The sequence below is a fragment of the Mixophyes fleayi genome, chromosome 5 (genome assembly GCF_038048845.1).
Source record: "Mixophyes fleayi isolate aMixFle1 chromosome 5, aMixFle1.hap1, whole genome shotgun sequence".
NCBI classification, from domain to species: Eukaryota; Metazoa; Chordata; class Amphibia; order Anura; family Limnodynastidae; genus Mixophyes; species Mixophyes fleayi.
The window spans coordinates 157,969,526-157,983,275 of NC_134406.1; the positions used below are offsets into that span (position 1 = coordinate 157,969,526).

Below are 13,750 nucleotides of genomic sequence, written 5' to 3' on the forward strand. Positions count from 1 at the left end.
TCATATCACATTTAGGTTAAATTACTGTGGGCATTCATAGCATTCAAAATGGAAGGAAGAAGAAAGAAGAAAGAAGGAAAGTGAAAGAAGGAAGAAGAAGATTTTTTCAGAACAGTGTGGTGGAGTGTTTTGGTACATTTACCTTTGTGAAATATTACATACCAGTGAGTTGGTGTTGTATAAACAAATAACTTTATTTTCCTCATCATCTTGCTCATTACTCATATTAAAAAAACCTGGAAATATCATCATATCAAGCTAGCAAACACAATTTCCTTGTCATTTTTGCTCTCAGAATATTTTATAAAACATGCTGAAGCTTTGTCACTGAGCAGTACAGCAAAAGCATGGGCAGTAGCAGGTTAACCAGTTACTGATCATTCACTGTATTAATATAGCATAATGTTAGCTGGTCCTGCACTGCAGTTTTATGATGGCAGGCAGAAAAATAGCATCCGTATTCTCCTCATTAATCCCAGCTGTCATTGGTGAATATTCCAGCGAAGGTGCTGCTTTCCTGTCTTCACCAGAAATACTGTTATATTGCTCTAGTAACATTAGAAAAGCATACTGATAGGTTAAAATGCTGCTTACAAAATGAACCCTAGTGTATGTATGTGGTAAAGACTATCAGGAATTGATGTGAATGATTATTATAATAATAGTTATTATTATTATTATAAGGCCTTCACCAGGAAAAAGCCTGAATGTTAGTACTATTAGATCCATGTACGCTGGATCTTATCTCAGAAACTCTAGTAAATCTGGTTTACACTGAATTCTTGCATGTTGGCAAAAGGTGAGATCCATCAAACAAACCAGAATCTTCTCAAATTAAAACTAAAAAAATACAAAAAAAAAATGGAAAAAAGTTAAAATAACTATATTAATAAACAAATAAAATATACAGCTTGTACCTATAATCCTAAAATTCCTTCCAAGTTGACAACTACAAATTACATTTATTCGGTATAGTTATAGTTAACTACCGCTAATAAGTGCCATTGTTTAATTTATCAAGTGACCATTATCATTTTAATAGAACACCAATTTTTTGAATAGTAGCTATCTATGTTACTGATAGTTTCAATTTAGACATACAGGAGGACAGGAGCATTATGTCTATAAGAAAGTAATATTTCAGCAAGTAATCAAAGTGCATGCTTGGGTTACCTTTTCAATTTATTTATTTTTTTGTTTTTAAGAGAAAGCCACCTCAGGTCAAAATTAAATAGGTGTTCTCTTCCCCAGATCATTCCCCACACTAATAACAGGGCCAGTGATGTTACAAAAACAAATTAATAAAAAGATAAGGTGGACTACTATTTTGTGTATTAATGTTATTAATGTATTTTATGCAATTCTATCCAAAGCAAGATCTCTATATTTCCATGAAGTTATTCTTAAAACTCTGCAGTAGATAACCAAATACCATTGAAGCTCAAAATATCTAAGCTCATTAAATATATATTTGTTTCACCAGTAGCTTGCAATATATTAAAACAGAATAATTATGATTTCTTTAAATGTTATGTTGCTGGAATTCCTTTTTCCCTACATGGGAATTACAAATGTGAAGTATGTCAATGCAAAACTAGCAATTATGTAACAGCAGGAGTGAACATTTTACTCTACTTGAATCGGGAAACCTTAAATTTTTTTCAGATATGAATAATCATAACATAATGATTACATTTAAATGCCACATGCAGTATGTGTGTTAACGGTCACCATGGAAGCCATATTGCAATAACATTCAGCACTTTCTGCCTTGGCTAGTTGGAGGGTACGGCCAACCAATACTAGAGGACCCTCCCCATATGTACAGGTGTTTAGCACAGTCACATGTGGACAGACTCTAGTGCAGTCAGTGGTGTGGTGCAGTGCAAATTAAATATTGGGCACCAGGCCTTCTCAGTTCAATCAAAAACAACATCATTTATCTCCTCCTCTTCTCCAGCACAAAAGGGCATAAAGGTTGCAAAAAGGTTGTATGACCACTTCAACTACTTCAGCTCACAATTGCAGCAAGAAAATACGTCTTGTAATTCACACACCCGATGTTGAAGGGACAGGTATTTTACTGCATCCATCAGAGTCATTAATATATACATGCAGCGAGTAGCCATGGTCCAAAAGTTCTTGCACCTCACTAGTGTAAACCAAAACTATCAACAAATTAATTGAACTGAAGCCTTGAACTTCAATATTTACATATTAGATATATATGTGCATATCTAAACTGTTTTCATCATAATTATGTTCACATATGTATTCATTGTGTGATATAGCAATTATATTTTGAAAAAGAAAGAGTTTGCATTGAAAAAGAATAAATGAAAAAAGCATATACTGTATAGGTGATATTAGTAGTAAGTGTCAACAGAAAAATCTAGACAAAATTGGTCAACATGTTTAGATCCATGTGAATGCTTTCAAGTTACTTTCTGTCCTTTTCAGTAAAATTCTGTGACTTATGGGGAAAAATTTCTAACTAAGTACAAATTTGATGTATGCACATTATTTAATATATACGTGTAGAAGGCACAATATTCCTGATCAGTTTGACATCACTATTCTGCACTGTGGGCTGAACCTACTCCTTCCACTATAATACTTTTAATTTGTAGCTTCCTGTTTGCTCTTTTTCAATCACCACATCATGACACTAACCCTGCGCTCAATAAAATAATCACATAAGTGGGCAGACACAATGGGGTAAATGTATCAAACTGCGATTTTGCAACTCCAGCGATTTTCTTGGGAGAGTTGAAACTCACCGATGTATGAAGCTGAGATTGCATGCAAAATCGCCAGAGTTCTGCTTCTGTCAAAATCGCTACTTGCAAAATCGCCAGAGATCAAACTCCCGACTGTTTGCCACTGCAGCTATACAGCTCTCAAATGTATGAAGCTGCGAGTTAGAAAACTCAGGAGAGTTTGCTTCAAAACACGCCAGATACAACACGCTGCTTGATAGCAGCGTGTTGTAGAAACACATCACTGTTACACTGCCCTGGCAGTGTTAAAATGTAAAAGAATAGATAAAAGTTGAAAAAAAAAAAGCATGAGGTCCCCCCACTATTCATGCTTAACCCTAGTGCTGCCTGACTAGTGCTGGTCCCGTGAAAATCGGGGAAAACATTTGCGTGGGGTCCCCCCGATTTACACTTTACCAGCATTAGGCAAACCAGCCAGGGTTGGCGGCACTATAGCAGGGGGACGCGCGGCAGGGGTCCCCCTGCCATAATGACTAACCAACCCTAGACTGTTCAGCGCTGGGCTGCATTCCCTAGGGAGTGGGGTCGGCTGAAAAAAATCAGCGGGCCCCCCCCCTAGAAAGAACCAGCCCAGTGCTGAAAGCACTAGGGCTCTTCCTACTACCCCTGGGCTGTGCGTAGTAGGGTAATACGGCGATAAAGTATAAAAAAACAAACGGGCGCCATTTTTTTTTGTGGAACTACAAGTCCCAGCCAGCCAGGTTGCCCAAAACAGTGTGGCCATGCTGGTGCTTGTATAACTACAAGCACCAGCATACCCACGGCAGCCAGGGCATGTTGGCACTTGGAGAACCACAAGTGCCAACATGCCCTGACTTCCCTGGCTTGCTGGGACCTGTAGTACCACAAAAAAAAGTTAAATAAATAACAACACCCTTGTAAATACCACACATATTTATTAAAAATAAAAACCCCACAATAAATACACTAACCACCCTCATTAAAACCACATCTATTAAAAAAAAAAAAAATACTCACCAAAGATGTCTTCTTTCTTCTTCCAAACGTCCAGGCTTGCCACAGTCCCTTAATATTTATACCTCCAATAGTCCAGGCTTGCCCCAGTCCACGCCATTTTGTACTTCCAAACGGGAACTGGTTGAAGAATATCTTCGTGTCTTCAGCCAGAAGGGCCCCATATTTGTAACATCCCGACACTTTGATTTTGCTTGAAGAAAAATAATAAAAGTCTTTATCCGCCGCAAACACCTCCTACTATGTTCATTGCGTAAGCTAAAACTACAGTATAATGTGATTTTCCCACGCTAGTGGGGGAATCACCTAATACTGTACCTAGAGCTTACGCACGTAACGTAGCTCATTGCGCATGCGCTACATTACTTGCGTAAGCTGTAATACAATAAATACAGCTTACGCAAGTTGCGCTGCGCATACGCAATGAGCTACATTACTTGCGTAAGCTCTAGGTACAGTATTAGGTGATTCCCCCACTAGCGTGGGAAAATCACATTATACTGTAGTTTTTGCTTTCGCAATGAACATAGTAGGAGGTGTTTGCGGCGGATAAAGACTTTTATTATTTTTCTTCAAGCAAAATCAAAGTGTCGGGATGTTACAAAAATGGGGCCCTTCTGGCCGAAGACACGAAGATATTCTTCAACCAGTTCCCGTTTGGAAGTACAAAATGGCGTGGACTGGGGCAAGCCTGGACTATTGGAGGTATAAATATTAAGGGACTGGGGCAAGCCTGGACGTTTGGAAGAAGAAAGAAGACATCTTTGGTGAGTATTTGTTTTTTTTTTATTTTTAATAAATAGATGTGGTTTTAATGAGGGTGGTTAGTGTATTTATTGTGGGGTTTTTATTTTTAATAAATATGTGTGGTATTTACAAGGGTGTTGTTATTTATTAAACTTTTTTTTGTGGTACTACAGGTCCCAGCAAGCCAGGGATGTCAGGGCATGTTGGCACTTGTGGTTCTCCAAGTGCCAACATGCCCTGGCTGCCGTGGGTATGCTGGTGCTTGTAGTTATACAAGCACCAGCATGGCCACAATGTTTTGGGCAACCTGGCTGGCTGGGACTTGTAGTTCCACATAAAAAATGGCATCTGTTTTTTTTTTTTATACTTTATCGCCGTATTACCCTATTACCCACAGCCCAGGGGTAGTAGGAAGAGCCCTAGTGCTATCAGCACTGGGCTGGTTCTTTCTAGGGGGGGGGCCCGCTCATTTTTTTCAGCGGACCCCACTTCCTAGGGAATCCAGCCCAGCGCTGAACAGTCTAGGGTTGGTTAGTCATTATGGCAGGGGGACTACTGCCGCGCATCCCCCTGCTATAGTGCCGCCAACCCTGGCTGGTTTGCCTAGTGCTGGTAAAGTGAAAATCGGGGGGACCCCACGCAAATTTTTTCCCCGATTTTCACGGGACCAGCACTAGTCAGGCAGCACTAGGGTTAAGCATGAATAGTGGGGGGACCTCACGCTTTTTTTTTTTTCAACTTTTATCTATTCTTTTACATTTTGACAGCTGCTGGAGCTCCGGCAGCTGTATGACAGGGCCAGTGTAACAGTGATGTGTTGACAACTCACTGTTACAACAAAGGAGAGTTTGCCAAACACAGGAGAATTGGCTAAACTCGAGAGTGTTTACATCGCCCAAAATCGCCAGAGATGACCAGCGATTTTGAACATCAGTGTCAAAATCGCAGCTTGATACATTTCCAGGTTTTTTTTCAAAACTCGCGGGTAAACACCCGCGATTTTCCGCGATTTAAACACGCTGGCAAACTCGCACTTTGATACATTTACCCCCATATCTCCGAAGATGTCCCTGGCAGGGGGAGTGGTCATGTCACAAGGTGTGTGGCCACATCTTAACCACACCTCCAGAGGCCTGCATAGCTCTGTAAAGCACTAGGTTGCCCATTAGTTACCTCCCATCCTCCAACATTCCCAAACAGAGCCCTAATAACAGGACTATCCCGCTGAAACCAGAACTGTTGGGAATATGGTTCACTGCCTCTCACAAGATCAGAGCACTCATATCCTGAAAAAAGTTTGTGCTGCCTCGTGCACTTTGACTACAGGTTGTTTTATTGTTTTACCACCCACTTCAAAACTGGAGAGACAAGAGAAAGAGAGCAACTACCAAAAATGCGCTCTGACCCTACACAATGCACCTTCAAACATTTTGATGCACACTCAAGTACAGCAAACAAATTGTATCCACTGAGCAACAAACATACTATAGTGTAGTGGACAGATAGGAACAAGTCCACTCCTGAAGAAGTAATTAAATTAATAGTACTTAAATGTAAATTTTATAAATATATATATATATATATATATATATATATATATATATATGTTTATATATATATACACACACACATTGGTAGAAGTGAAAATTTATTTAGAAGCGGCCGGAAAAATGTGAGTAAATCTAAATATATATTTTTACAATAAGTGTTACCGTATACCAGCCCACTGGTATATATTCAATAGTCAAATATATATATATATATATATATATATATATATATATAAATATATATTTTTTCTTTTTTTTCCCTATAAACCTTACCTTGCCAACATATTGCGTATCTGAACCTGTATACTCTTCAAGCAAAAAAAATTGGTTCCACATCCAGCCCCTCTTTGTACGCTGTAACACTTTCATGTCACCTTGAGATAAGCTCCGCCTTTCTCTGTAGGCATAATCCAATGTAGTTCTATCCACAGGTGTTGTATATGTCATAAGTATCAAATTAGCACATATGATCAAATGCAAATTGTAACAAGCCTTCATTATTTGCTGATAAAAAAACACCTTCCAATCTGGTCTCCTTTCTTCCAGTATTGACTTCTGCAAAAATAATAAGAAACAAAAAAACTGTTAAATCTTATAATTCAAATTGTAATTTTTTTAGGCATACAGTTTCATAAACATCTCATTGGTTTTTGCTGCATCACAACAGGCAACATACAGTATATATTCAGTATACAGTATATGAAAATATAACAAATGTAAATAACATAAATATATCATAAATCCCTGTTTTTTCCATATAAAAACATATCACCAACTATTTTATTACAATGTTTATATAAGTATCATTAACAAGTTTCTCCACTGAGATATGCATAGATATGTTTGTATTTTTCACTCTCGTCCACAGCCTGACTTTATAATTTGAGGGTCAATTACTTAAACTTTTAGCTTAAGATACTTCAGTCACCGGGATGTCCTGACTTGCAGAATTCAAGGCCCATGAAGTTTTTCTGAGCTGCAGGTACACCAGTTCAGCAGAAGCCTAGACCTCATTACTGGAGTTCTACCCAGGATCAAATCCAAAGCAGCAAATCGCATATGTCTCACTCTATCCTTTATACCTGTTAGTTTCCCCTCCTCCAGGGGCTTTAGATAGTGGGATCATCTGAGAGTGGCTTTTTGTTAAAAGGGGCTTATACAGAGATGTCCCTTCTCATCTCAATTCCTGCCTTGGTCCCCTGCTGGAATGACTCCAAGGAGTCTGGTGGAATACAACTTGAGAAAATGGGGACATGCTCGGCCAAGATGATTAAATGATTCTCCCAGTATTTCTGCTTTTTCAGTAGACCTAGCTTCCAGCTGTTCATGACTTCCTGTAGAGAAAGTAGGGGGAGAATGAATGTAGCTACAGCCCCCTCACCTATATCCTGGATCCCACCTGATCCTTACCCATAACCCACCTGGCTTCAATTTAAGAACAATATATAAAAGCATCACTGAAAATATACTTGATGGGGAAGGGTGCAAATAGGATAGGAAGGAACAAGAGAGGCCCGGAACAAAAAGATTTGATATATAGGAATGTTTCTAAAGAAGCCAAGATATTGTCTGAATACTTCGACCTAATAATAATACAACTTAAAGCACAAATAATATAAAATAGAATAGAATAGGTCACGTAGCATGTTCTGCATTAACATATGACGCTAGCCTACAGTAATGAAATGCTATCCACAAAGGTGTACCATGCACGTATGTAAAAGACTAAAGTACAGCCAGGAATGCTAGTTTCATGCGGGATTACACCAATGGATTATGCCCCCGCTATTTAGTCTGTAAACACAGCTTTTAGCAATGTCCAAAACTCATACAATATTGAAAAGTGCTAGAGAAAGGACTATTAAGGTCCAGAGAGTTCCATAAACAGTAAATGTTTCAATCCATGTTTCTTATTCCTCCTTCATATGATGCTCCTCATATCTCTGTATTTCACATGTGAAGAAAAAAACAGGATGCGTGATACCATTTAAAAAATTTATTAGCTACAATTTCCAAGATTAAAAACACTCACATTTCTCAAATATGTACGTTCTTATATGGGTTTCTTTACCCGATGATTCAGATGAGATCCCGTCTGATATATTTTATTGATGCATAATGTTTTAAACAAATATATTTAAGGTCATTAGCAATATAAGTCCTTTCATCTTGTCATAGACTATAGTTAGCGAGTCTCCGAAAATATTTTATCTATATTTATTTTTATTTTTATTTGTCATTACTATTTTTTATCTGTATGATTGTAATGCTTTGTAAATCATTTTATTGCAACTAAAGTGTCAGCGATGTTCATAAATATGTCATGTGTTAGAAATATTCACATGCATCTCTGGCTCATCTGATTGGTTATTAGCATATATCTATACCAACTTTAATGAACACTAAGGAATCCCCTGGCAAAGTCAAATGATGAAACGCGTAGGGTTACGTCATACGTGATCATTAAACCGAGACACTAAGGAGCACCTTGCCTCAGCCACTTATGTTAACTGACAGGCGGGAGTGCACCGTTCGCCGGTACACAGAGCCTAGACAGGATCTCATCTGAATGATCGGGTAAAGAAACCCAGACAAGAACGTACATATTTGAGAAATGTGAGTGTTTTTAATCTTGGAAATTGTAACTAATAAAATGTTATCCTCCCTTGTCCCTCTCCTATCTTATTTGCGCCCTTTCCCATCAAGTATATTTTCTGTATCTAGTGGTAGGGCATTTGAGGCAACCCCATAGGGTCTGAGTCAGCATCCCAAATACCCCTTCCCCATCCTGTGTTAGGAGCGCCCATTCGAATCAACGTTTTTTGCCTATAAAAGCATCACTGCAATATAACAATATATAAGAATTGATATACATTTTACAATAATGTTAAAAAGTCTCTTATATAGGAATGGCTACAATGTTCCCTTAATACACATGTAATTAGACACTGCATTTGTACTCTGGTAAGTTGGGGAACATAAACAGGGCTATAAAAAGGTCACGTTGTTAAGCTCCACATTTTGTGAGAAATGGGGGACAGGCTGGTTAAGGTGGTATCAAACTCATTTTGTGACACTATCAAATTCCATTCACTTCCATTCATATTACGTTTTTGAAACCACCACTTCTAAATTTCCATACCGCCACTTCTAAATATCCACTTCAACCACTTTTCCACATATGTATTACATGTATCCTGCAGTGTATTATGTCTGCCAGAGCTGAGCGTACCTACACCCATATTCAATAAGAGAGATTTCTTCAGACCCGATAGTTGTTGAATATGGATGTGCGTATGCCAGAATTAAGTGTGTTTTAAAACAAAATGCACAAGACGTTCGGCTTACGTTCCTTAATGAATCAGGCCCTGAGAGTTTAAATACCTTGTCTTATCACTATCTACAGTAATGATGAAACTGCATAAGTGTAAAGAAACGTGGCAATATTTTAAATAAGTTTTCACTACCTTCAAAATAGCACATATTTGAATTCCAAGGAATGTGTACTTGAATCCAGATCCTATATTACTCCTAGAGACCAGAAAAAAGTAAATCTACATTAGAGGACCTTGGAGCCTGCATTATGTCACACTTGATTGGTAAGATTTATATTCAGTAATTCATATGTCTCTCTCAGAATTAGCTACATTTTGGATTCTTTGGGATCCTGATTTGGATGTCTACTTACAAACATGTTAATATACAGAGAATATCCAATTGTAAAGAGCTACAGAATTTTCTGGCGCTATATAAATAAATGTTGATGATGTGTATGATGATATAAACTATCTACAAACCCTTCAGGTGTTTGTGATGTAAAGCCTGAAATCAAGATAAATTGTACCTTTTTTCACTTTTAATGTGACAAATTCAAGTGAAAAGCAAATATACATTTTTTTAGGTAAGAGAAGTGAAAATAAAAAAAACTACAATACCCTGTTTGAATAAGTGTGTACACCCTTTTATAATGGGGGTGTAGCTGTCACATTCCACATCATGTGCAAATTAACATACACCTGTTATCAATGAAAGTGAATGTGATTAACCTCAAATAACTCTCAGTGGTTCCCGTAGGATTTCCTTGAAATTTTCTTGGTTGCATCCTACTGGGATAGCCATGGTCCTAAAGGAGCTTTTATAACATGTACGGGATCTCATAGTTGAAATTTACCAATCAGAAAAGGTGTATAAAATAATTTAACAGTTATTGCATGTACCATGGAACACTGTGAAAAAAATGTGGCAAAAAAGGGATATTGCACAAAGAACAAAAAATATATTCAATGACCCCAAAATGTGTGGCAAAATATGTTATAGTCTGATGAGACCAAGGTTGAACTTGTTGGCCTTAATTCTAAAAGACAATACAGCTCGGTGGTACCAGCATCATGCTTTGGGGCCATTTCTCTTCAGCTGGCACAGGGACTCTAGTCAGGATGGAAGGCATTATGAATAGCTCCAAATACTATGATATTTTGGCATAAGACCTGCTGGACTATGTTAGATAATAATGATCCAAAGCACAGAAAAGAAAGAATAAACTATTGAGATGGCCTAGTCAGAGCCTAGACCACAATCCCATTGAAAACCTGTTGAATGACCTAAAGAAGGTTGTCCACAGATCCCCTTAAAATTTGATGGACCTTGACATTTTTTGCACTAAAGAGTGGGATAAAATTGCAGGTTCAGGTGTGCAGAGTTGAAAGAGAATTATTCAAAAGACTCACTGCTATTAGATAAACAAAAGGTATGTTTACAAAGTATTAGTTTAGAGGTGGGAACACTTAAGTGTATTACAGGAATTTTATTTTCACTTCCTTTTCCTAAAAATTAACCATTAGATTGGTGTGACCCATATCATTTGCTCTTGGGCTTTTAATTCTAAGACAATTACGTTTAGTAAAAGATGATTGCCTGTATTAATTACAAGCTCCAACACTGAAAAATGTTTTCCAGCCAACCAGTTAAAAGTTGGTAGCACCAGCTGGTAGGAACTATGTCACTTCTCTAGGGTTCCCATGTAATAGACAGCGAGTCCACATAACACTATGCCCCATACACAGCACCCCTATGATAGCCAACCTAGGCATTGTCAGTAAGGATTGATTTGATTTAATTATTCCAAAGAATATACAACAGAAAATGGTTTTAGACATAGCTTAATTTTGTGCTATTTGTAATGTTTGTAATTTGTAATATAAAATGAAATAAATTATAACATGCTTTAGGAGAGATAAAACATACTCATTTAACTTTTCAATCGTGCCCACTGGAAGAGACTCCTTATACTTAAAGCAGGAGGTAATGTTTTTGTGAGATATTTTATATTCTCCACAGAAGTCTCTAAAGGAGTTGTTTTCCAGCCTATAATATTCTGGACATATAACTGCAATTTATGGGTGGACTACACATTCTAATTTCAAAATTGTGCAGATTAATTGCATATTCGTATCCCAAAATTACTGTCCTTTTCAGCTTTAAGCAGTTGATCTTCTGAAGCCTACTCCTTCAGAAAATAAGCAGATTAAAATGTAGCTCAAAATGTATTCACAAATCTATTCACATTGTTAAAGGAATGACTTATATATTGTATATTGACACTATTTTTGGATCAAAAATTATTTGAGGATCAGCCTAAGCCAACTCAAAAAAGGGAGGTGGACTGTATATACAGAGAGCATTTAAATATCCCATACTATATACAGTAAGATGTAAAAAAGAATTACAAATAAAAAATCCTCCTGAGTAAATGTTCCTGGTTTATTTATACCTTTATGAAGTGACTTAAGAGAGGCACATAGGATAGCTAAAGCATTGGACCAATCAATGCCTAAGGCCACACGCAACAAACTGCCGTCCCACCCAACTCCGAAAGGGCATTGCATGGTTTACTAAATAAATACCAGCTCACATTGCCTCTTTCAATAATACAATTCCCTGCTGTAATTTACTCTTGCTCTGGCTTCTCTGGTATTGATTGCTCATTGAGCGAGTCAGTTCTTTTGTTGATTATGGTTACAAACAAGGTTCTACTACCTACTGTCTGTTTACTAATATTCAGTCTTGTTTAATTACTGTCTTTATTACCAATTGTAAAGTGTTGTGAAATATAGCGACAGTTAATAAAGTAAAATAACAAGGTTACACAATGATAGAATTGCAATATGTAAAATACTAAATTGTTATTGTAAAAATGAGATTGGGTTACACCTTTAAATATTTTTCAATGATTCATGTCTGCCTGGAGACTGAGACACCGAACACTTGGTGGGACCAAGCCTCCAGTCACTCACCCATGTTCTTCCAATATCTTTTGAGCTCATGTGGCTCAAACACTTGGCAGACTGTTTGACTAAAACTACAGAATCAAAAGTGTCTACAAGGGCAGCACTATGTAAAACCTTGATGCATAGGGAAGAAATGGAATAATATTTTATGAAAGTTTGCATTCAGGATGAAAATTTGCAATTAGCAAAATTGGGTACACATGAGCACTTAGTCCAATGCTGTATAAAACCTTGAAGGGCACAGATGGAAATAAATAAATAAAAGGTAAGTATTTGGGACTGCAGTCTGGAGTGACCACGAACACCATGAGTTAGACTGCTCCTATATGAAGTTTTTATGTATAGATCAAATATATCCTTGCTATAGCATATATTTAGTATGCATTATGCATTGCAATTTGCAGTCACAAAATAAACAATGAATTGCTGTAGTACTATATAAAATCTTGATGTTCACTGAAGTGCCAGGACAATTGTATATTTTTCACTCTACAATGGATAGCTGTGATTGAAATTTGCAGTGAGCATTAACATATTGAATTAGTCTGGTGCTATAGAAAGCTTTGATGTGTAATCTGTTAATTTTTTTTATATTTATAGTTTGTATTAACTATTGCAATTTGCAGCAAGAACAAATTTAATTAAATCAGTCCTTTGCAAAGTCTTTATGTGCATTAGAATGCAGAGTTACAGAAAAGTTGACTGTTTATCTATATATGGTTATAATTAAATACTGCTACAAGCATTTAGTGAATTAGTCTTCTATAAAACTTCTATAAAGCTTTAAATTCATAATGGCAAGTTCTACATATATATCTATGAATAAAATATGCTATAAAATATATTGGGCCTTATGAAGAATTGGACTCATTTGTGTCCAAAACATAGAGGACTCCCCAAACTTTGTGAGTCTTACGGAAATTCTTGGAGAATAGACAAGTATGATGAAGATGACAATAAACTAAGGTAATAAAATCAGAGCAAGATATAGCTTCTCTACAGAGAGACTTAAATAAACTTAAGGATTGGGCAGTCAAATGGAATTTGAGGTTTAACATAGATAAATGTAAGGTTATTTATTTAGGGATCAAAAACAAGAATGCAATCTACAAATTAAATGGAATTAAGTTAGGAGAATCTATAATGGAAAAGGATTTGGGAGTGCTCGTAGACAGTAGACTTAGCAATAGTGCTCAATGTCAAGCAGCAGCTGCAAGGGCAAATAAAGTATTGGCATGCATAAAAAGTGGCATAGACGCAAAGGGAAGATTGTAAATTTGCCACTGTATAAATCGTTGGTAAGACCTCATCTTGAATATGCAGTACAGTTCTGGGTACCACTCAATAAAAAAGATAATTTGGAACTAGAAAGGGTTCAGAGAAGGGCGACAAAACTGATAAAGGGTATGGA

General features: G+C 37.0%; 1 protein-coding gene across 1 annotated transcript in view; it reads right to left on the reverse strand.

Moving 5' to 3' along the window:
* Nucleotides 1–13,750, reverse strand: part of LOC142158710 (cadherin-9-like) — a 188,200-nt gene that overhangs the window by 137,525 nt on the left and 36,925 nt on the right. The window contains exon 2 of the mRNA XM_075212932.1: nucleotides 6,326–6,607. Coding sequence (XP_075069033.1) covers nucleotides 6,326–6,550 — 225 coding nt within the window. The 5' untranslated portion in view covers nucleotides 6,551–6,607. The remainder of the gene's footprint in view (nucleotides 1–6,325; nucleotides 6,608–13,750) is intronic.